Genomic DNA, 24,206 nt, shown 5'->3' with positions numbered 1-24,206 from the left:
GTCCTCAAGCAATCAACCACACGGTAAAAGAAAATGATTAAGCAAGTTTCGAAACAAGGGAATGACACGACTCCTAATCATATTTATGTTAGGCAAATGTTACATAGATAGGTAATAGATATCAACACCAAGGATACCGTAACGACACAATGTTCAAAAACTCCCTCCTTATACAAACCAATTCGAATTATGTCATTATAACTCAACCTATATCTCTCGTTTTTTCCTTTCACTCTTTTCATTCAAGCGCAATCACATTAAGCCCGTTATCCGTACACTCACATAGTAGGGGAAATCGGTTAGCGACTATGATCCTTTTCTTTTCTTTAGCACGGGGTTCTGGTTTTTTTTTAAATGGTGAAGCCCTGTCATTCCCAACTGCGGTTGCGGGGGATCGGACTGTAGTCCACCCTACCAAGCCCAGTACCAGCGACCTCTAGGCCAACAAACAGTGGGTGCTAATTATTAAATCCTTATAGGCGTAACAACCGTTGGGCTAAATGATCGGGTGAGGGTCACCTAACTTAGAGGGTTATTTTTCAATTAAAACATTTATTTATTAAAAACTGGATCATTCACTTATATTCATCGACTCCCTACGTAGTTTGTGCTTAAGATGGTGCCGACTGCTAATATAAACTACTTAAGAGCTACTTTGAAAACTTGATCCTAAGGTCTCGGCATAATGGGTACTCAAATTGATATCACATAATTAGGGGGTTTAGGGTGTCAGGACGGTATCAATGTTATTGAAACATTCCTAAGTCTTTCCAACAAAGCCTAAAGTGTGACGACCTAAATACTTTCAGAGCGTGCATGCCATGTATCAAAAACCAAATAATTTTTGTTGGTGGAATAAAATTTTAAATTTCGGGGAAATTCAATAGCAACAGAAAATCACGTATAAAGACTCGACAACATAACTAGGATACAATAAATAAAGCAATAAATGAAAGCGGTAAAGCTTCTCCCCCACACTTAAACCAAACATTGTCCTCAATGTTTCGATCTGTAATCTCGGTGAACTGACTTTTATTTTTTAATGCAACAATGTTGCAGTGAGCATGAGTCGCCACCGACTTTTATTTTGTCCAATGTTAGGAAAGGTAAAAAGTACAGAAAAAGACCTTTTTGAAAGAAAACGGGCTCGGGGGGTACGTTATGAAAAGGGAAGGTGCAAGCACCCTTTTCATCCGCAGTTATCTACGGGATCTTAACTTGCTTAGCTCATGTTTGTTTGTTTTTTGAGTTGAAAAGGAGTATAAGGACTTTAGCGTAAATGCGTAGCCTTAGTTTTTTTGAAATGATATTGAAAAGATATTTTTATTGAGCTAGGCAGTTTAAGAGCACTACCCTATTTGACTGGTCTTTTTCTGTAAATTTTAAAGTTCCCAGGACTATCCATACTATATAGGAGTAGGTAGTCCTTGTTATATTGGACGTGTGCGGGACAATCAAAGGGTCATCAGATGGTCATAGAAGGAAACTTGTAAGGATGTCTTAGCATTCGAAGGGCCTATCATCATTCTTGTAGGCAACTCGAGGGACTAGATCATATTTCGTAGGCAACGTCGAAGGGACTATGATGATTTTAATCGGAGGCAACCTTGCTAAGACATCCCTACATTCGAGGGACTTGACCATGTATCGAAAGGCAACGAAGAGGGGCGTACCCTAGAGGTGAGTGCGTGCAAATGTGTTCAATTCAGATATTTATCTTTGAATTAAAGTTATTCTAAGTTCAGTTATCAATCTTGCCATACACACCCTAATTAGCATACATCTAAGCAGTTAAATGGTGCAGAAAGTTATTCTAAGTTCAGTTATCAATCTTGCCATACACAAATTTTTTTTGCCTCGATCACTTCTAAGTTCTAACACTTTAAACAAAGCAGATTAAGCATGAATCGTCCCAGTTAACACCAATTGCTAGCACACACAAAAGTTTCTAGTACACAATGGAAAGTCCTCTCACTTATGTAGTTATGTCCTAACTTGATTCAACTATGAACAAAATCTTTCAAATGCAAAGTGATGACAAGTTTTTGTATAAAGCACCTAAATCATATTCACACTAATATCTACAAAGCAAGAAACTCGTTACCTTAGCATACACCGCATCAAGAGCATTATCATCACCATCCAACTTTGATGTTACAACTCTTTGATGAAACTTTGCTTGCTTGAGTTTTCTATTCATCACAAGGACAAACAACAAAAAATTTCTTATGATTACTAATATTATATTAAAACATAATTACTACTATTATATTATTAATACTATTATAATATTACTAGCACTACTATTAGATTTACTATAACTATATTATATACTACCCAAACTTAACACTATAACAAAAACACAAAATATAACACACACCTAATATGATAATATATTAGAGACAAATTACCAATGGCAAATGCCTCAAAGATGTCTTAGTAACACCATTTGCCACTTCATTACAATAACAAAAACACACATCCCTAAGGATGGTAACAAAACATTCCTAAATGTTCAACATAAAATTAAAGTACTAATAAACAAGACACAATAAAACACAACAACATCACCATAAAGGTATCATCACTCATCACCATCTTCCTCTCCTTCTTGATTTTCTTCTTCACCTTCCTCTTCATTAGCTCCTTCCTCATTCACTCCTCCTCCATCCCTAAAGAATGGCCTATCCTCCGGATAGTTACAAATGGCCTCATACTGCTCATTTGTAGTAAACGAAGTCACACTGGAAGGATCGCTCATCTTCAGGTACAAGCGGTGCAAAGAGTCATGAATGGTAGCCTCCGACCTTCGCAAAGCATCCATATAATCCCAACTGTACCTGAACGCCATTTGTTGATTATACCTTGCTGGGCCGGCAGGAGGAGCTACTGCTTCAGGTTGCGGCTGATGACGACCCCTTACCCTAGGAGAACAAAACCGAGCAACATAATTGTCATCCACCTTACTAGTAATAGCCATCTGAACCTCATCTGGAATCTCCACCCTAGCCCTCCTGCACAATCCCATAATCATAGCAGGATAAGGAAGTTGACCAGCAGGTCGATTCCCTAAAGCATGCCCACTAGAAGCCACCTCTCGCATCTCCTCAGAAATAATCTGAGCAATGTCAGTTTCAACACCTGTCATCATAGCAAATAACAAACAAGATTTAGCTAATGTGAGATCACTGTTGTGGCTCTTTGGCTTCAAGTTGTTCAGAAGCAAGGTCAGGTAGAGTTGAGCCATCCGATTCATGTTCCCTCGGTCCATCTTCACTGGTATGCCAGCCGGGTTAAGAGAAAAACCACGACCCTGAAAGGAAAGGACCTCTGCAACTTGTTCCATATTCCATTGCCTTCCTCTATGCATCCTTGCATACTCACAACCATTTTCAGGAATAGCCATTGGATCACCAAGATAAGAACTAATGGCAGCTCGGTTGAATGAAATGGCTCTTCCCCTCACAACTGTTTTGCGCACATACTTTGTATCTTCCGTAGGCATTGCATTCGCATAAAACTCCCTCACAATATCAACATTAATATGAGTGTTCGGCTGAAGAAGAACATCCCACCCACGGTTATGCATGTCTTTCACAAATTGCCTATACTCCCCATTAGGCTTGAGGTCAAAGATTTTCTCCGGTAAAATTTTTCTTCCGCACAACCGTCCAAACCACTCTTGGTGCTCAGCACTCAAAAACCTTGCATTGTCAAATTGGGGTGCTTCGGGAACGGGAGCTTGTCCAGAACTAGAGCCTGGAAATCGTCCTCTTTTGCTTCGGCTTTGGCGAGAAGTCATATGCAAATCACAACAAAAATCACACCACACTGTTAAACACATAATATTGCATTTAAACAGAGCCATTTGATTGCATTGGACCCAACTTAGGGTGACTGAACCGCACCAGAAACAGAAAAAAATTTTCTGTCATCAGCATCAGCCGCTTAGCGGGGTTATGGCCGCTTAGCGGACCGACGATTTCTCAGAAAAATTTCTGCAGAAACGCAGTCTGCTATGACTTGCTAAGTCATACACTTTCTTCACTCCTTCTGCATTAGAATGGCAACCAGTGATGAATACTAACACTCAGTCTTATCCTAATCACTACACTAACCTAATTTACACAAACTAGGGTTCTTAACACACATTCCAGAAATTAGTTCACAAAAACAACAACCTAATCATAATCTAAACCCAAAATCTATATTTATGAACATATCTAAACATCAACTACTATTGCTATCAATTTATAAAACTTTTTCAAAGAAAATAAACAAAACATTTACCTTGCAAACACAAATGAAAGAGATACTTGATGGAAATGATTTGAACACAAGAACTTCCTTCCAATGATGGATGCAAAGATTGAGTTAGGAAAAGAGGGAACTTGGAAACACTTGAAAAATTTTGGGAGAAATGAGGTGGCTAGGGTTTCTGGCCGCTCAGCCCCTCATAACTTGTTTCTCTTTTGATCTGGGCCGGGTCAGACCCTCTGGCCCACTAAATTTTTTTTCTGCATTTTTGTATGGCCGCTTAGCGGCGGGACGGCCGCTTAGCGGTATCAGTAAAATTCTGTTTTCTGCAGAATTCTCAGCAGTCCCCCAAGTTCCGATTTTTCCCGACTTTCCTAACAGTCACAACACACACAAAGCATAAAATACTTACAATGTTGGGGTGCCTCCCAACTAGCGCTTTGTTTAACGTTGGTTAGCTCGACGGTCCGAGGCGGCTTTACGGATCAAAAATCGGAACGGCTTCCGAACTTCGATCGACTTCACCACCAAGATACGGCTTGAGTCTTTGACCATTCACAGTCCAACATTCATTTGTTGTCGGATTTTCAAGCACAACCGCTCCATAGTCTTTTAATTCCATGATTCGGAACGGACCCGACCATTTGGATTTCAATTTGCCCGGAAACAACTTCAATCTTGAATTGAACAATAGAACCATTTGGCCTTCCTTGAACTCCTTCTCCACAATCTTTTTATCATGATAACCTTTCACTTTCTCCTTGTAGATTTTGTTGGATTCATAGGCTTGTAATCGCAATTCTTCCATCTCAAGCAATTGCAATCTTCTCATTTCACCACTTGCCTTAGGATCAAAATTAAGCAACTTCAAGGCCCAAAAAGCCTTATGCTCCAATTCCACGGGTAAATGAAAACTCTTCCCGTAAACCATTTGAAACGGAGTAAAACCAATCGGTGCCTTGTATGCCGTACGGTAAGCCCATAAAGCATCATCCAACTTTTGTGACCAATCCTTTCTTGATGAAGAAACAGTTTTTTCCAAGATTCTATTAATTTCTCGGTTGGACACTTCGGCTTGACCATTAGCTTGTGGATGATAGGCCGTTGTTACTTTGTGCTTCACACCATATTGTTGTAAGACTTTTTCAAGTTGTGTGCTGCAAAAATGTGAGCCACCATCACTAATGAGAATCCTCGGTGTTCCAAACCTTGTAAAAATGTTTTTCTTCAAGAACTTGATTACGGTCTTTCCATCCGCCTTTGGACACGCTATTGCTTCCACCCATTTTGAAACGTAATCAACCGCAACCAATATATACTCACAACCAAAAGATGAAGGAAATGGTCCTACAAAGTCTATTCCCCAACAATCGAACACTTCCTTTTCTAACATATTTGTCAATGGCATCTCATTCCTTTTGCTCACACCATCACTTCTTTGACAATTGTCACAACTTTGTGCATGCAAATAGGCATCTTTGAATAACGTCGGCCAATAGAACCCGGATTGGAGAACTTTTGCCGCCGTCCTTTGTCCACCATAGTGTCCACCATAAGTTGAGTTATGACAATGCCATAAAATTCTCATTGCTTCTTCCCTTGTCACACATCTCCTTAACACACCATCCACACCAATTTTGAACAAATATGGATCATCCCACACATAAAATTTGGCATCATGAAGGAACTTCTTTGTTGCACTTTTACTCCAATCTTCCGGTATCCATCCCGATGCCTTGTGATTAGCCATGTCAACAAACCACGGCCTTTCTTCTACCATGAACAACTTTTCATCAGGGAATGATTCCAAAACTTCTTCCTCTTTGTTTGTTACCTCCTCATTCACTAACCTTGACAAATGATCCGCTACCAAGTTTTCCGCTCCTTTCTTGTCTCTAATCTCTAAGTGGAATTCTTGTAGCAACAATATCCACCTGATGAGCCTTTGCTTTGAATCCGGCTTGGTAAGCAAATACTTTATCGCTGCATGGTCAGTGTAAACAACAACTTTCGAACCAATTAAGTAGGACCTAAATTTTTCTAATGCATATACAATAGCTAGTATTTCTTTTTCAGTTGTTGCATAATTAACTTGTGCCTCATTAAGAACCTTACTAGCATAATGTATAGCATGAAAAATTTATCCTTTCCTTTGACCCAACACCGCTCCTACCGCATAATCACTAGCATCACACATTAGTTCAAAATCAAGTTTCCAATCGGGCGCTATGATTATGGGTGCGGTAGTCAATCTTTGTTTCAATTCATTAAAAGCTAAAAGACATGCATTATCAAAATTAAAAGGATTATCTTTGTTGAGCAAATTGCTCAAAGGCTTTGCAATCTTTGAGAAGTCCTTGATGAACCTTCTATAGAATCCCGCATGGCCTAAGAAGCTTCGAATTCCTTTGACATTTGTTGGCGGTGGCAACTTTTCAATAACCTCCATTTTTGCTCGATCGACTTCAATTCCTTTGGAATAAACTTTGTGACCAAGAACTATGCCTTCGGTAACCATGAAATTGCATTTTTCCCAATTGAGGACCAAGTTGGTTTCAACACATCTTTTCAACACGGCATCCAAATTCTTTAAACAAAGATCAAATGAAGCTCCAAAAACGGAGAAGTCATCCATGAAAACTTCCATTGTCTTTTCTATGAAGTCCGAGAAGATAGCTTGCATACATCTTTGGAAAGTGGCCGGTGCATTGCACAATCCAAACGGCATTCGCCTATAAGCAAAAATTCCAAAAGGACAAGTGAACGCCGTTTTCTCTTGATCTTTCGGATTGACCGAAATTTGGTTGTACCCGGAATAGCCATCCAAGAAACAATAGAACTCTTGACCCGATAACCTTTCCAACATTTGGTCCATAAAAGGTAAAGGGAAGTGATCTTTCCTAGTATCTTGGTTAAGCTTTCGGTAATCAATGCACATCCTCCATCCCGTCACGGTCCTTGTCGGAATCAACTCATTCTTGTCATTTGTAATCACGGTCATTCCTCCTTTCTTTGGTACCACTTGGACTGGACTCACCCATGCACTATCGGAAATAGGATAAATCACTCCGGCTTCCAATAGTTTCACCACTTCCTTTCTTACAACTTCTTTCATTGTAGGATTCAACCGGCGTTGAGGTTGAGCTACCGGTTTAAAATCCTCCTCCATCATAATTTTATGCATACAATAGGCCGGACTAATCCCTTTTAAATCGGAAAGAACCCATCCTATCGCCTCCTTGTTCGCTTTCAACACATGAATTAATTTCTCTTCCTCCTTGTTAGACAATGAACCACTAATGATCACCGGCTTCTTACCTCCTTCTTCAAGAAAAACATATTTGAAATGAGATGGTAACATCTTCAATTCTAACTTAGTTTCTTCCACCTTTGGCTCATCTTTCAACTCCTCCATCTTTGCTTCAAAAGGACTTATCTCTTCAAAAGCATCAAGATCTCGCAAACAATCTTCAATCTCTTTTTCTTCTTCTTCATTGAGAACATCAAGAGCTTTGGTTAATGTTTTCTCAAGAGGATTGAACACATGAGCTCGACTTTCAACTTGCATGATAACTTCCTCCATAGCATCAATTCTAAAACAATCACTTGTATCATTTGGATGTTTCGTTGCTTCCGAGAGATCAAAACACACTTCCTCATCTTGGAACCTCAATTTCATCAAACCATCATCAATGTCTATCATCGTCCTCGCCGTCTTCATAAAAGGTCTTCCTAGAATCAATGGGGTATCAACATCTTCCTCCATATCAATGACAACAAAATCAACTGGAAAAAAGAACTTGTCAACTTTCACAAGCAAATCTTCCGCTATCCCAAAAGGCATAGTTGTAGACTTATCGACTAATTGAAGTGACATTCTTGTATTTTTCATATCAACAATGCCTAACCTCTTGACCATGGATAAAGGAATCAAATTGATACTTGAACCCGTGTCGACCAAACTTCTTCCAATATAGTAACCGGCAAAGTAACTCTTCCCGGATCTCTTTCCTTTCTTGGTAAAGTACTTTGAATGATTGCACTACATTTAGCATCTAGGACAACCGTTTCGGGCTCAGTGTAACTTCTTTTCTTTGTGAGGATGTCCTTCATAAACTTGGCATATTTTGGCATTTGCTCTAAAGCTTCACCAAAAGGAATATTAATTTGCAATTGCCCAAATATGTCCAGAAAACGCGCATATTGCTTCTCATTATCTTTCTTTGAAGGAGCATGAGGGTAAGGTAGATTACGAACGGGAGGACTCATAACTTTCTTCTTTCCCTCTTGAATCTTTCTCTTTTTCTTCCTCACTTTTTTCTTCACTCTCATTTCCAACTAAAACTCCCTCATTTTTCTTTGGTTCAACTTCACTTTCTACCTCTTTCTCCTTTTCTATCCTAACTTCCTCCTCATCAACCTCCTTCTCCACTTCACTTTCAAGCACTCTCCCACTCCTAGTTACAACCGCTTTGCAATGCTCCTTAGGATTGGTTTGAGTGTTTGCCGTGAATGATGGTCCGATTTGCTTCTCGGCTAGTTGTTTCGCAAGTTGGCCGACTTGAGTCTCTAAATTCTTTATTGCCGCTTCATTACTCTTTTGATTCGCCATTGATGCTTGCATGAATTAATTTAGAGTCACCTCCAACTTTGAAGGCTTGTCTTGAGAAGGTGGTTGTTGTTGATAAGGACTCTGTCTTTGTTGATAATTATCTTGTCTCCACCCTTGGCCATATTGTGGTGCATTAGGCCTTTGTTGGTATCCACCTTGATTTTGGTAAGGAGCTTGTCTTTGTTGATAGCCTCCTTGATTTTGATTCGCCATGTAATTCACTTCATTCACCGGTGGACAATATCCGGTAGGGTGGTCTCCACTACAAAGCTCGCACAACGCAATTTGTTTATTCTTGTTAGGATCTTGTAGCTCTTTGAGTTGTTGAGGTAACCTTGCCATTTGTTCTGTAAGCTCCTCCACTTGTTGAGAAAGAAGCTTATTCTGAGCAAGAATAGCATCATTGGTTCCTAATTCAATAAGCCCCGGTTTCTTTTGAACAACTCCTCGGTTATGTTGCACCTGATGATCATTTCTGGCCATTTTCTCAATTATCTCTATGGCCTCCTTTGCTGTCTTAGCCATCAAGGAACCTCCAGCTGTAGCATCTAACAGAAGCTTAGGTTGTGGTTGTAAGCCATTATGAAAAATGTGAATCTGAGTAAGTTCATCAAATCCATGACAAGGACACTTTCTCAACATTGACTTATACCTTTCCCATGCCTCATTGAGAGTTTCATTCACACCTTGAGAAAACACTGAAATTGCTGTTTTTGCTTCAAGTAACCATGACTGAGGGAAGAACCTATCAAGAAACTTTTCTTCTAACTCATTCCAATTTGTCATGGTTTGAGTGGGTTGATCAAGGTACCAATCCTTTGCTTTACCAATCAATGAGTGAGGGAATAATCTCTTAAACACCTGCTCTTCCTCTCTTTCAGGGGCTCCGACTGCTCCAGCAATTTCATAAAACTTTTTCAAGTGTGTATATGGGTCCTCATGATCAAGTCCTGCAAAGGGACTAGCATAAAGTAGCTGAAGAATGCCAGTCTTCATTTCAGAATTTCTTGCATTGTTGTCATTTCGTGCAAACTGGGCTGCTCTTCTTGGACTGTTAGCACATGGTGCTCTAGGTGGTGGTGGTGGTGGATCTTGTTCTCCATGCCCTGCCATCTCTTCTTCTATAACTTGTGGTGCTGATGAAGTAGTTGCTTCTTGGGCTAATCTTCGTTCTTTGGCTAGTTTCCTTCTTCTTCTGGTTTTACTGTTCAATCTCCTTGCGGTTCTTTCAATTTCTAGATCAAACAGAAGCTGATCTGCTGGTACACTCCCACGCATAAACCAGAGCTGAAACACTACCCAAAAAGTGAGCAAAGACTAGGCAATAATAATAATATTTATACTCAAAACACACAAAAACTATTGCTATGCTTATAATATCTTAACGCCAATCCCCGACAACGGCGCCATTTTGTTAGAAATTATAGGATAAATATTTCTAGTATCGTCTCCTCAGGGATTGATGCGATATTATCGCCGTTCTACAGCTTAGTGTATTTTGAGTTAAGATTCTGGATGTTTTTAGTGTCATGAAAGATAAATAGCATGAAAAGAAAGTAAAGACAATAGCTTAGGGTTTAAAAACAGTTTAGTAAAACTGTGTCAAGATTAGTTTTCGTTAGCTTGCTTTTGTATATACTTTAATGATCATGTATATGAACATATCAATGATTAATATAATCATGTATCCTCTCGATACCGTTTATCTCTAAAGTAGTATCGTGATTGTTATTATATTAACCGTCGGATGATCTCTCATGCCGACAATTGACATAATAACCTTAAAAGTTTGATACAAGTGATTATCAACTCACAAATCTATCTCTAGAGTTTGATTATTGATAGATGAATACCCTTTTTGGTCAAGATTTGAAACATATCTCTCAACAGTGTATCAAAACAACATATAAACATGAAGACAAAGATATTCACCATATATTAATCATCAACAAGGTTCATATACAAAAGATCAATCCAAATACATACTATACAAGCTAACTACCTCTAATCTTGACACATGAGTGATCGCGACTTTGCGTGTCTATTAGTCGGGATAACTGCAAGTGCACAGTCGTGTCGTGTAGTTTTAAAAGATATCGAATCCACAGGGACTATAAATCGACCTACCGTTATCTAAAGTTACTATGTAAGGCTAAGGCTAATGATATTTGGTTTTTTTATAAATGGGGAAACTAAAATCTTAAATCTAGGTAAAATATAATAAGAAACGGATATGAGTATGTATTTCATCTAACTTAGGTGATCCGAAGTTCCATTGGCCAGATTCTAATTAAATCAAAGATCTTTACTAACTATGTTATTTAAAGGTCCTCCTCTCAAACTCTCGCTCTATTGATTCAGACTACGATCCTAACTCTTAATGTACGCTTTCGCCATCCCACCAGATTTAGAAACGCTTTTTGAAAACAACATAGTTAATAAAATGCTTGTTTTATGAAGTCGTTATCTACTTAAATCTCATAATCTCAAACTCTCGCTCTGTTGACTCGGAACATGCTAATATCCCTAACGTACGCTTTCGCCATCCCGCGCGGGTTTAAAAACACTTTTTGAAAATAAATAAGTTCTAATTAGTTCTAATACGCTTTCGCCATCCTTAAAACCAATGTCCTATGTCTACTATCCAGTTAAAGATCTCAAACTTTCGCTCTATTGATTTTAACCTTTGACCGTCTTAACCCCTCAAACTTTCGCTCTATTGGTTTTAAGACTTACTAATTAAATTAGACATACAAACCAAAAACAAGTGATATTTAATAAAATATAATTAAGCCAATTTATTTCGGATCCCTTTAATTAGAATACTTTACATACGGACATCTAAGTAAATTAGTCAGACATATTGATACGGTTAAACATGCATAAATAGATTCGGTTTATAATAATAGGCATATTAATTGGCATACAATATATCATGCAAATAAATATAAATAAAGGCGGTAAATAATAAACCTGAATAATATAAATCTGAAATAAAACTTGAATCTTGGAGTACTTGAACTTCCACCACAGGTTGATTGGATTGTTCTTCAGAAATTATTCGGCGTAAATTAAACAAGGAAATTAAAAACCAAATCTAACGTGAGGTTAGATCCGTTAAAGATTCACAACAATTTCCGGTGTAGAAATTGTTGTGAGAAAATATGAACGAAAGTAGAAATAAAAGCTGGAATTAAAAATGCTGGAATGAAAGGGAAATAATACTGAACTAAAAATGGTGGCTGGGACTAAGCATGGTCCCACCCTTTTTCACGTGAACATCTTGTCCTTTATATAGTGCTGCTTTGTAACTTCCGTTCTAGCTGATCCCTTTTTTTTTCTAAAATGTAGCACATTAATTGACTCTGCAGAAGTACGTTGCGGCGTGTAATTCTCCACTTTCAAAACAGACTTGAGACGTGCGTCTCAAGTGGACCTAGTGGGGGAAGACGGTCGTCTCCTGAGGAGACGTGACCCCCTAATATATAGGAGACGGACGTCTCCATGTTTAACCACTATATATATATAAGTGACCTCACGTCACTATATATATCACATTATATATATATTTAATATATATACTAATGTGGCGTGGGGCCCACGTTCTTATATATATAATATATATATTATATATTTATATATATATATTATATATATATATATATATATATATATATATATATATATATATATATATATTTTTTTTTTTTTTTCATTTCTTCATTCTTTGTGGTTTGAGCTTGCACCTCCTTTTCACTTCAACACCCATTTTTTATCTTTTAGGCACAATTTGTAGTCATTTTAGCTCTATTTCTTCTCCTTTTCACAAATAGTCTCAATATGAGCATAAAACCTGAAACAAAGCAAATACTCGCATAATATCACAATAAAATAACATAATTATAATAAAATAAGGAAATAATTGATATAAATCGAGCCAAATAAACGATACATTTTCGTGTTATCAATGAGGAGTTTAGCTATCCATAGCTTCAACAACAAACATCAACCCAAGATCTCCTAGCATAGAAATCCAAAGATGATGAAGAAATATGCTTGAGAAATCTTGAATACTTAAGAGTTTTTCTCTCCTCTTCTCTTGCCCTAGAGTGTGTGGTTGGTAAGAATCAAAAGAACAAGATAAGAATGACCCAAAATATCTCTAAGTGCCTAAAAGTAGTCACTTGAAAAAGTACCTCCGCTTAGCGCCCAGACGGCCGCTAAGCGGACCTCACAAAGTATCTGCTTCCACGCTGGAGGCCGCTAAGCGGGACTTGCTGATCACAAATTTTCCTTTCGCCCCTGGAAAGCGCGCTTACACGCCGCTGAGCGGCCCTTGCTGAACAAAACTTCTTCCCTTGGCCTCCAAACTTGCTCCAAAATGTCTCAATACCTCCTAATACTTCCCAAAATGCATAAAACCTACAAAAAACATAAGAAAAGCTTATAAATAATATATTTACTACTAAACTCGGCTTTATTTATTTACACAATTACGAACCGTAATTAAGTGGAAAAGAATTGAGAAAAGTTATCAAAATACCACAAAAGTTATCAACAATTATCCACATTTTGGATTCTAACACATTGTTACCAATAATTATAGGTAACACATCGTCACTAAATTTTCTGCACATCACAAGGTTAACAGAATAATAACACCACAACGTCATTGAACATAGGCCTACAACTCAATATTAATCCGGCACGACACCGAAATCAGCCAGAACATTAACAACAAAATCAACGACAACAACTATCGGCAATAACAGGAATACATCACAACAATTCACAATAATCGCAAAAGCATCACAATACACATCAACAACAACGGTAAAACACCGCAATAAATTGGTACAAATAATTCCAAGACAATTCATATATTTTCAACAATTAGTCAATACGCCAATTTCGACCCATAAACAATCCACGCGCATTCCATAGTTATTTGGACAATTCTCGTCCCAAATCGGTTAATTAATTTTATCGGTTAAATATTTTAATACGCATACGCGGTACTGTTTTCATTAGTCCTATTATTATTACTAGTCCCTGATATTTAAAATTGCTTATTCTACGAAAGTCTGCTAACATGTTATTACTCCTTCTGTCATCAAGGTACTACTTCCACCAACCAATGCTTCCTGGCAAAATTCCAAACTTTGTCACAGTTATGAGGTACTTTTACTACTCCTAATGATTTTACTGCTGCTAATATATTACATCTGTTATTCTATTCCAACTATAGTACCAACCAAACTGCATGTATACTTCAGCTATCTTGGCTAGACCCGTATCAATCTATTTTCTGCCACTCATTTTCTATTACCAATTTTCAACATGCTCTGCTACAACAACACTAATTAAACTATCTTAATTCTCTATTATTTATACTAATTCTATTAATTATGCTGCAAACTACATTAGTGTAGCATTTAAATGGTATTAGTTATGAGTCCGTTTTGGTGAAATGTTATCCTCATACCTGACTAAACAAATAAGTAAACAAACCACTTAAAAAAATAGTGTGGCCCCCGCCACAATCATAAGGGAAGTTCGTTCCACAATGGAAAGAGCTAAGGCGCCCACCCCTCTCTTCTGGTGGTCCCTACTACCAATTTTCTCCCTTCTCTTTGATTCATTCTTTCATCTTCCTCCTCTCAGTTCCATTCTTTCCCATATTAATTTTCATCAATTTTAAATCTTCCAGACACCATTCCTTACAGCATTCATATATTTAATAAAACGAAATAATTACATTCACCGCATCATCAACTAATATAATGTAGTTAATAAATTTTCAATACAACATCAGTCATCATGAAATTTCTTTCCAGAACATCACATACAACAAATCACCAAAAGCATATTCCCAGTTATAAAGATCGAACCCCACCCTTACCTTGGATTGGAGACCGCTCTCAATTTCCGGTCGAATTTCAAGCTTTCGGCTCCACAAACTTCTTTTGTTTTCTCCTTCCCGGAACAACTCCTGTATCTCTTTTTCCTTCTCTTCTTCACGGCAACCCATCCTCCAAAACCATTGCTTTTGATAGTCACATTCCTCTAACAGTTACTGATAGCTCAATTTTTCTCTTTTTATCAAATATAACCAAATAACATTATTCCTCTTAGTGGGCCTACAATTACACGTCCATTTTACTAATACCAACCAATCACACGTAATTGAATAATTATTCCAAAATAATAATATTATTCCTAATATTATTTCTCAGATTAAACTGACCATTTTAATTTGACTTTCCACATAACCGCTCGAGTTGTATAGTAACTCACTTATGGGACGGACCAAGTTACACATGGTTGGGTGTTAGCAAGGGGGATCTGTGTAAGGGATGGGACACCGTGAACCAAATGCTCCAAAATTAACATAATTAAATTCAAACAACGTTTGGTCGGAGCAAGACGGTTGCGGAACACCGGTTTAAGGGAAAAAATCTATACTCACAATTGATTTACAACATATCTCGTGCGGGATTGAATTTTATTTTTCATGAAGCGAAGCGGGCGGAGACAACGGGTCCGGATAGTTCAAAATATGGGTGCACAATTAGAAAAACTTACGGGCTTCCATGTGCTTGTATACTTTCCAAAAATATGAAGTTGAATTCACCGATACGCATGGATGAAGTAATCAATCATTAGAAAAAGCTACGTTTTGATTATTTTGAACCGGAAAAAGAAGGTGAATCCAAAATTACCATCTCCGAAGAGTATGAAGAGATAATGGATAAGTTTTCTAAAGCAGATGACACCATGAAATTGCACATAAAAGAACAAGGATTAAATACGTTTTTAGTCCCTATAAGTATGTGACCTTGCAATTTTGGGATACTTTACAATGAATATTTCCTCAATTAAATTCACATATCTTTCAAGGTATTTTTTAGGATACTTTACAATGAATATTTTTATAAAGCGTACTTTTTTTTGGCTTTATACCATCGGTTTAGTCCGGTTCGGGGGCGAGTTCTGGCATCAAGTGCTTCCATTCCCCTCCCGATCGCAGTTGCGGGGGATCGAACCGTAGTTCTCCCTACCAAGTCCAGCGCCAATCACCACCGGACCAGCGTACTTAGTTGTGGAAGAATTCTAACCATTTCAAGAGGGAAACGACTTTTCAATTTGTTGCAGCTATAGACAAACATATCTTTTAGCTTTGGAAAATACAATTCCGAATTAGGAAGTTCCAAAAGTTCTTCCTTTACTGCAACAATTTGTTCCAATTCTTGACAGTCGCGAATGCCAAGATACATCAACTCTAGTAAGCTTCTGTGTGTTTCCATGGAGAATAAACATTTCAATTTTGCAAAATTGCCCACTGTTAAACGCTGAAGATATTGGAAACTCCAAATCTGAAATGGAATATCCAAAGGTAGGTAGTATTATAAAAAAGGAAATTGTATATATACTACAAAGCATTTCAATGTGAGTACTCACTTCATTTAGATGATGATGTTGTCTCTTATCATAGCCAACCTGCAAATTCAACCATGGTACATCAATTTTGGACAATTAATTATGGTTATTGTCCTCATAGACTGAGATGGCCACTTTGCTTGACAAATCACCAAACACATATTCCAACTTAGGAGATGATGATATTTTCAGCATTTGCAACCGTCTAAGTCCATCAACATAGCCAATTGGAAATATTGACTCTAAACTTCCACAACTAAAAATCTCAACTCCCCTTAGATTGGTCATCAGAAAATGAGAATTCACTGAACTTGGAATTATTTCTTCACTTCTTTTACAGCCATCGTGTTCATTTCCACTTTCTGCAATTATATGCTTCAATTCATTGCATCCACTTATTTTTAGTTGTTCTAATTGCTGCAGACTTTGAGCAACAGATGCTGAGAAAAGTACTTCATCACTCCTGCAATATTCTAACCTGAGGATTTTAAGATCTCGTAACTTAAATTCCTTGGCAAAAATGATGTGCAACCGGTTTTTTTACCATTTGTGAGGGGATTATCCCCTGGCTAATTACGTTTTTTCTCGTAGTGTTTAGAGGAGGTTTAAAACCCCCACAATTTGTGCCACGTCAGCTTCTGTCAAGGAAACTTGATGACAGGGACCAAAATTGCGGACGCAAAAGTTTGCGAGGACCATTATTCGAAGAAATTTTTTAAAGGGATCAAAATTGCAGAGTCGTATATTTATAAAGACCCCAGACATATTTAACCCAAAGAACAATTGCAAGAAATTGTGTTTCTGGAGACCACCGATTTGAAACCTCCATCTCAACTGGTTAAAACCAAAGGTGCGCCTAAAAGCCGAAAAGTATCCAAGATGACACATCAAATAAACGAGATCCTTCTTATTATGCACATGTTGATGCATTGATCCTGGATTCACCCACACCAAAGTCCAAGTGTAGTGCAAACAAAGGAGCACGTATTTCGAAGCCGCCTTACACACCTCCGATTAAAAAACCTTCGATGATCTACATTGATGAGATGCCGATATTTATGCACATATATATTGATAATATAGTATATGTGGGTACCGATGATAATTATGGGTATCAGGCCATTGCCGATTTGCTCAGAAAAGGAGAAGAAAATCACACTCTTATTTGACGGGCACTTATTTCGGAGTTGACTTCGCATATGAACATCTACGACCGACTTTATGAGAATCAAGAAAACTTTGATAAAATTCATAAATCACTAACCGGTCACGCACCGATTTCAAAGTGGATGTCATTTTCCGATATGGGTCATCTTATAGCATGTGCGTACAACCGGGTGTGTGTCAATTTGACGAGATTTGGATTTTCGGAGATATTTTTTCTGCTTCATAGTTGCCCCACCTTTGGACGTGTCCATCCGCATCATTTGTATCGGGTTCTAAGATTGCGTCACTTTGTGCAAGTTTTTTTTTGAAACTAGGTGTCCTATTCCGGCTACTTCTTGTCAGTGGACGACACATCATACAAAAGAGGCGGACGCTTGGCCGGATCCCTTTTTTGAAAGAATGGCGGAGTTCAAAAAAATGATGAAGCAAGAGCGAGAGGAAAATAGAGAGAGGTCGAAGAACTTACCGGTTTTAGATTTAAATGCCACTGGATCGTTCGGGGCATTTTAGGTTAGACCGGATCTTTTTTGTTTGTTATGACCAGATGTGTGTCATTTTTTGTATGTATTGTCGTCTAGAATGGAAAATCAAATCGATTCAATACATATATAATATACCTATTTTTAATGTTGTCAATGTTTATGTCATTCTCATTTACTTGTTGTCATTTGGTTCAATTTGTGGAATTTAACAAAAAAGACTGCACACAACAAAATATTTTTTTTCTATTTTGCCTCTGCTTAATTCGGAAGTGCAAATTCAAAATTAACCTTTTTAAAAAAAAAATGTATTCGAAAATGCACTTTCAAAATATAGGAACGTATTTCAAATTTCTCAAGAAGAGGGAGGTGGGTGTGTGGGTGGGTTTGGCTAAAGAAATTGTTGCAAAACAAAATCCAAAGAAGCCCACCATTTACATGTAGCCCAACCAACTCCAATCTTTCTCCATTATGAAATAGTCCACGTGTTGAATTTAAGAAATAATGATGATGTAGATATTCCGTGGATCCCAACATAATTATCCCAAACGTACATGAATCTAGAGATTACGTATATCTATTTTATGGTATATCTACATGGATGGAATGAAAATAAATTCATTTTACCGTTACAAATATGCCAGTTGGAAAAATAAAGATCCATGCACCTAACCACGTACGTATATCCAATGTGGTCTCTATATATACAAGACATTATTCACAAATTGAAAATCACATCCATCAACTTTTCTTCTTTTTCTCTATCAATTTTCATCTTATTCTTTTCAAAAACCATGACTAGAAAGAAGGTGAAGCTTGCTTTCATTGAGAATGATACTGCAAGGAAAACAACTTACAATAAAAGGAAGAAGGGTTTATTGAAGAAGGTCAATGAAATATCAACCCTTTGCGGTATAGAAGCTTGTGGGATTATTTATGGCCCATACGATCCTCAACCTGAGATGTGGCCATCGCCGTCAGGAGTTGAAAAGGTGCTTACGAAATTCAAGACAGCGCCTGAGTTTGATCAAAGCAGAAGGATGGTGGATCAAGAGAGTTTTCTGAAACAAAGAATTGGGAAGGCTGAAAAGCAGCTTAGAAGGCAATGGGCAGATAACAAAGAGAAAGAGACAACCATGTTGATGTTTCAATGTCTCAATGCTGGGAAGGTCGTGCAGAACGACATGTCGATGGATGATTTGAATGATCTTTCAAGCATGATTGATCATAATTTGAGGAAGATTGGTAGAAGGATTGAATCAGGTGATAGTGAAAATGTTATTCACCAAAATGAAAGTGAAAGTCAAGTCATGGCTGCTCAAAGCCAAGTCCAACTCCCCATGGAACCACCACTGCCATTACTACCACCACCGCCGCCACCTCCAACCGCACCTGATAATGATGAAATTGAAATGATGAGTAGGTTGGGATGGATATGAATAATAATGTCATTCAAAAGCAGTTGTTTATGGACTTGATGATGCATATCCTTTGAGGTGGATATATCACGACTTTAGTCCAAACTTCTAATTATATGATGATTTATATTTTTGGTTTTTTATTTTTTTTGTATGTGAAGATACAATTATTGGTCATCATAGTGTACTTTTCACTTGTTTTATGTATTGGTGTTTGATTGAGTAAAGAGACTATTGCGTGTGTTTTCAATACTTTTGCAGTATCCTTAGCCTTGACTTTTAGTAACAATTACATTTATCTATAAAAATAATGAAACATACGAATTAAAGGGTTGTGAAAGTTGAGTTCATGTTTTGAGATGCAACTGAGGGAAAATGAAAACAATTAACTTTTGCAACCAATTAAGATCCCTGTATTATTCTAAGGGGCCGGGAGAGATAAGGATCATAGAAAAAAACTGAATTAATAAATGATAATCAACCAACAATAATAAGTTGGGAATTGGTCTTGAATGAAGTACTGTCTTGTGACCTCCAAACTTGTTACTACTGCTTAAAAAAAAAATTATGAACTGAATGGATCTATCAACCGAACTAAATTGAAGTCAAAATAACTAAACTGTTATTTTTGATTAGGGAATCGAATTGATAATTTATTAACGGTTTTAGAATGGAACCAATTTGCAAGTAACCAATCATAAATCAAAACTGAACTATTATTTTAAAAAAAAAAAAACTGAAAAATTTAAGTAACCAAACATATTAGCACTTATCTGTATAGCACTGGACTTAACTTTAGTGAAATGATAAAAAGAAGAATACACTGCAGAATAGAATGAATTGTTTCAAATTGCAAATTAATAAATAGGGTTAAATACGTTTTTAGTCCCTATAAATATGCGACCCTGCAATTTTAGTCCCTCTAAATTTTTCTTTCAATAAATGGTCTTCATAAACTTTTCCGTCCTCAATATTGGTCCCTCCCGTTAGTTTCCACCAACAGAGGCTGACGTGGCATGCCACGTAGAAGTCAGCTTGACAACAATTTGAAAATGTTTGAAATTGCGGGGGTTTTAAACCTCCTCTAGACTAACCCAGAAAAAAAAATTGGTTCTGAACTTTTCTCAAACACCTTGTAAGCAAGTTTGGCAACACATAGTTCTGAACTTTTCTTGAAGAAACTATGCAAGCCAGAAGTTATACCCATTAATAGATGTTGATACATACAAGTCACTTCAACACCAAACAAGTCAAATTGATACAATAATGATAGCTGTTTTATCCCTATGAACGTTTTTGCCCACACAAAATGCAGTCAAGATTTAAATATGGTATTGTGACCTGGAATGATTTCTGAACATACTTAAATTGAAACCAAAATGAACAATATGAAAACAACAATTCTACTTTTTGGTGCTGAGATAAGATGAGAAGAAGAAAAGTCAGTTTCATAAACATGGCTAAGGAACAAGATTCAAAAAGTGGTCGTAGATAAAAGACACACACAATTTAGGTGACTACCAAGAACTGAAATGAAACACCAACTACTTCTACATGATAGAGCGTTTTTCCAATTGCAGGCTAAAGGAATCAATTATCTCCATTGTCTTAAACCTCCAATTGTGCACTGGGATCTCAAATCCCGAAACTTGTTAGTGGACAAGAATTGGACTGTGAAGGTGGAATGGAACTGATTTATCAGTTTATAATAAGATTTCATAAAATTTTGTACATGTATGTGATTTTTTTTTTCAATTCAACGAGACTACAATATAACCGAAGTCACATCAACCTGTTCAACTTGGTTTTTAAAACACTGCTAAGCACTCATGGTTAATTGTTATGGTGGCATATTGATGCAGGATTTATAGCCATGTATGCGACTCTTGCGAGCCGAGATGTGGACTGTAGTTTGATTCCAGAATCACCCTTTTACCTTGAGGCTATGTTTGGGAGTTTGGAGGGGAAGGGAGGGGAGGGTTTTGAAAAATAAGAAGAATTGGGTGAAAAGGATAAAAAGATTTTGGGTAGGAGGGTTTTGGAGGGTTTGAGTTTATTCATAACACAAAAAACCCCATAAAATGGGGGAACTCAAAAATTGTATTGAAGGAGGGTTTTGGAGGGTTTTGAAGGGCTTACATAAATTTTCCAAATATCTTTTAGGTTGTTATAGTATTCTGAAAATTAAAAATTTAGTAATGATAATGATTCTTTTATCATTCTAAACAAAATCATTTTTTCAAAAAATGTCAAATATTTTTTTATCTTTTTTTAAAATTTCATTTTTGAAAGCCTTCCCCTCCCCTCCCCTTCAAACTCCCAAACATAGCCTGAGGGATCAGGTGGAGTATTGGAGTTCATTGAGAAAAGACTGAGAGAACAAGGACATATGGTTATAGTAATAGCTGAAGGTGCAGGTCAGGAGCTAATTCTTCATAATGACAAATTTAATAAGAATAGGCCAGATGCTGCTTCAGATGACTTGTTTCATGATGTTGGTCTTTGGTTATCTCTCAAAATTAAGGTAAGAAATCTCAAAGTTTCTTTTAGTTTTTATTTTAGATTAAAAATTTTGTTTCCATTGTAGGATCACTTTGCAAGAAATAAGAAAATGACTATATATCTGAATTATATTGGTGAGTTCTTTATTTGGAGCTGTATTTGTATTATTAATTAAAGAACAAAATGCAGTGAATTAAAATGAAAAAAATATGTTGCAGATCCTACTTACATGATTCCTGCTATTAATGTGTTTTGCACCTTACTTGCTCAAAGTGCCGTTCATGGTGCAATGGCTGGATACACAGGCTTCACAGTTGGTCCAGTTAATGGCAGAAATTGCTACATTCCATTTCATGTAAGTTATTGTGACTGTTATCACATTAACATAGTTTTTAGTATCAAAGTAAATACATCTTAATTCATGTAGAAAAAACTGATTGTTACTTCTTCTTAATCTTTGACTTTCAATATCGTCTTAAGACCAATGATACAATTTTGTTTATAATATATGAATGATTGTAGTACTGTGGATGTTAATCATTTGATGTTTGTAATATTTTGTTTGAAAAAAATTCAAAATCAATATTTTTTTTTCTTAGGTTAGTTTAGAGGAGGTTTAAAACCCCCGCAATTTCAGACATTTTTAAATTTTTACCCGCTGTCTTCCACGTGGCGTGCCACGTCAGCCTCCGTTAGTGGAAACTAACGGGAGGGACCAATGTTAGTGACAAAAAAGTTTGTGAGGACCATTTATTAAAGAAAAATTTTAGAGGGACTAAAATTGCAGGGTCTCATATTTATAGGGACCCCTGGCATATTTAACCCTAATAAATATAAACATAATCTTAAACTTTTATCTCTAATAAATTTAATACAAATTAAAGATAGTTTTATATAACCAAACAGTAGATGTGAATTGAGAATTTAATTTTAGTTTTAAAAATATTTTGGTCATTTTAAAATATAAACGATTTATAATGAAAGTAACTAAAAAATCACTGTATAATTTGAAAATTTTTTACTGTAAATATATAGACAATATAGTAAATGAATATCTAATAATACGTTATTCTTTTGTTACAATGCAAATATATTTTTATAAGATTTCATCGTATGAGGCGCACCACCGAATTGACAAAACTGTCCTCGTGTTTCCGTAGATATATCTCCGGAAGCACTTTTTTTTTTGTTTAACGTTGTTTTGTTTCGTAGATGCACTTACGGAAGTCTTCCGTAGATGCATCTACAGAAAGGTTTGACGTTATAACTCGCGCCAGACCTTTCGCCTCCCTCATTCTTCACATTTTCAAACTCAAACTCTCTCAAACTCTCTGAACCTTCAAATTTAAAATTGACGTATTTCTTTATCCCGAGTTCGGAAGACGTTGTCAACTCAGGTATCAGCTTCCATCCATTTTCTATATTTATTTAACCGGTATGTTTTCGACATTCGGATTAATTTTAGAGTATTTATAAAATCGAATTAGAATTCGATATTTATGTGTAGAAATGAATTGATAGGTTTAACAATAATGTTTAGAGACAATGTAGGGGTTGTTTGAGGTTTTACACGGACGATCAAGCCACAAAAATAGAGTTTGTAGTGGCTGGAACAGTACTCAGACGCCATTGTTGCGTTTCTAAGTTTCAGTGGCTTTCGTAGATCCATCTACAGAAGAGATGTATGTTAGGGCATTCCGTAGATCCATCTCTTCTGATTGGATATGCAGATCATGCAGCCAGACGTATATGAGATGGAGATGTACGTTTTATTTGATAATTACTTATTTATTTATTTTCTTCAGTTCTGACCTTTCTTATTACTAAACGTTTGAATTTTTTTAAAATTTCAGAGTAGGGATCCCCAGAAATTCTACAACCATGGGCGAAAGATTAAGTATCCCGCGCAGCCTGACGAGCAGTAGTTTCAGGAGGTATTGGCAGCTTCAGGCATGAGGGACCTCTGTATGCTCGGCTACCATACTATACATAATTGTATGCCTGCGGCCTTTGCGGAGATATGGCATCTTGAGACCTCTTCATTTCATCTACCCACAGTGAGATTACCATCACCCTTGATGATGTGGCATGCCTACTTCATCTACCTATCAAGGGTACCCTCTTTCGTCACGGTAGGATGACGAAGGCGGAAGCTCGGGAGATGCTGATTGATGACCTAGTGGATGATCCTGATGACGCCCTTGAGGAGGTGGAGAGGACACGAGGGGCCCACGCCAGGTTTAGCTTCCTGTAGAGACAGTATGATGCGGAGCTCACTGCGGCAGAGCAGGCTGAGGGGGACAAGTTGGAGCAGGCTACACATTGAGAGGT

General features: G+C 37.1%; 2 protein-coding genes across 2 annotated transcripts; both read left to right on the top strand.

Annotated features, from left to right (window-relative positions):
* The first annotated feature begins 18,706 nt into the window (after nt 1–18,706).
* LOC131656348 (agamous-like MADS-box protein AGL80) lies at nt 18,707–19,610 on the top strand. The gene has a single exon (XM_058926083.1). It carries the CDS (start codon nt 18,750–18,752, stop codon nt 19,392–19,394), a length of 645 nt encoding a protein of 214 aa, XP_058782066.1. The 5' UTR covers nt 18,707–18,749; the 3' UTR covers nt 19,395–19,610.
* Nucleotides 19,611–20,829: 1,219 nt separating this feature from the next.
* Nucleotides 20,830–23,800, top strand: LOC131658562 (ATP-dependent 6-phosphofructokinase 1-like). The gene is made up of 6 exons (XM_058927841.1): nt 20,830–20,857; nt 21,236–21,315; nt 21,709–21,897; nt 21,961–22,009; nt 22,094–22,230; nt 23,729–23,800. Exons 1-6 carry the CDS (start codon nt 20,830–20,832, stop codon nt 23,798–23,800), a joined length of 555 nt encoding a protein of 184 aa, XP_058783824.1.
* The last annotated feature ends 406 nt before the right edge of the window (nt 23,801–24,206 follow it).

Source organism: Vicia villosa, linkage group LG3 (genome assembly GCF_029867415.1).
Source record: "Vicia villosa cultivar HV-30 ecotype Madison, WI linkage group LG3, Vvil1.0, whole genome shotgun sequence".
NCBI classification, from domain to species: Eukaryota; Viridiplantae; Streptophyta; class Magnoliopsida; order Fabales; family Fabaceae; genus Vicia; species Vicia villosa.
The sequence above is the reverse complement of the archived record's forward strand: the minus strand, read 5'-3'. Positions and strand labels throughout refer to the sequence as shown.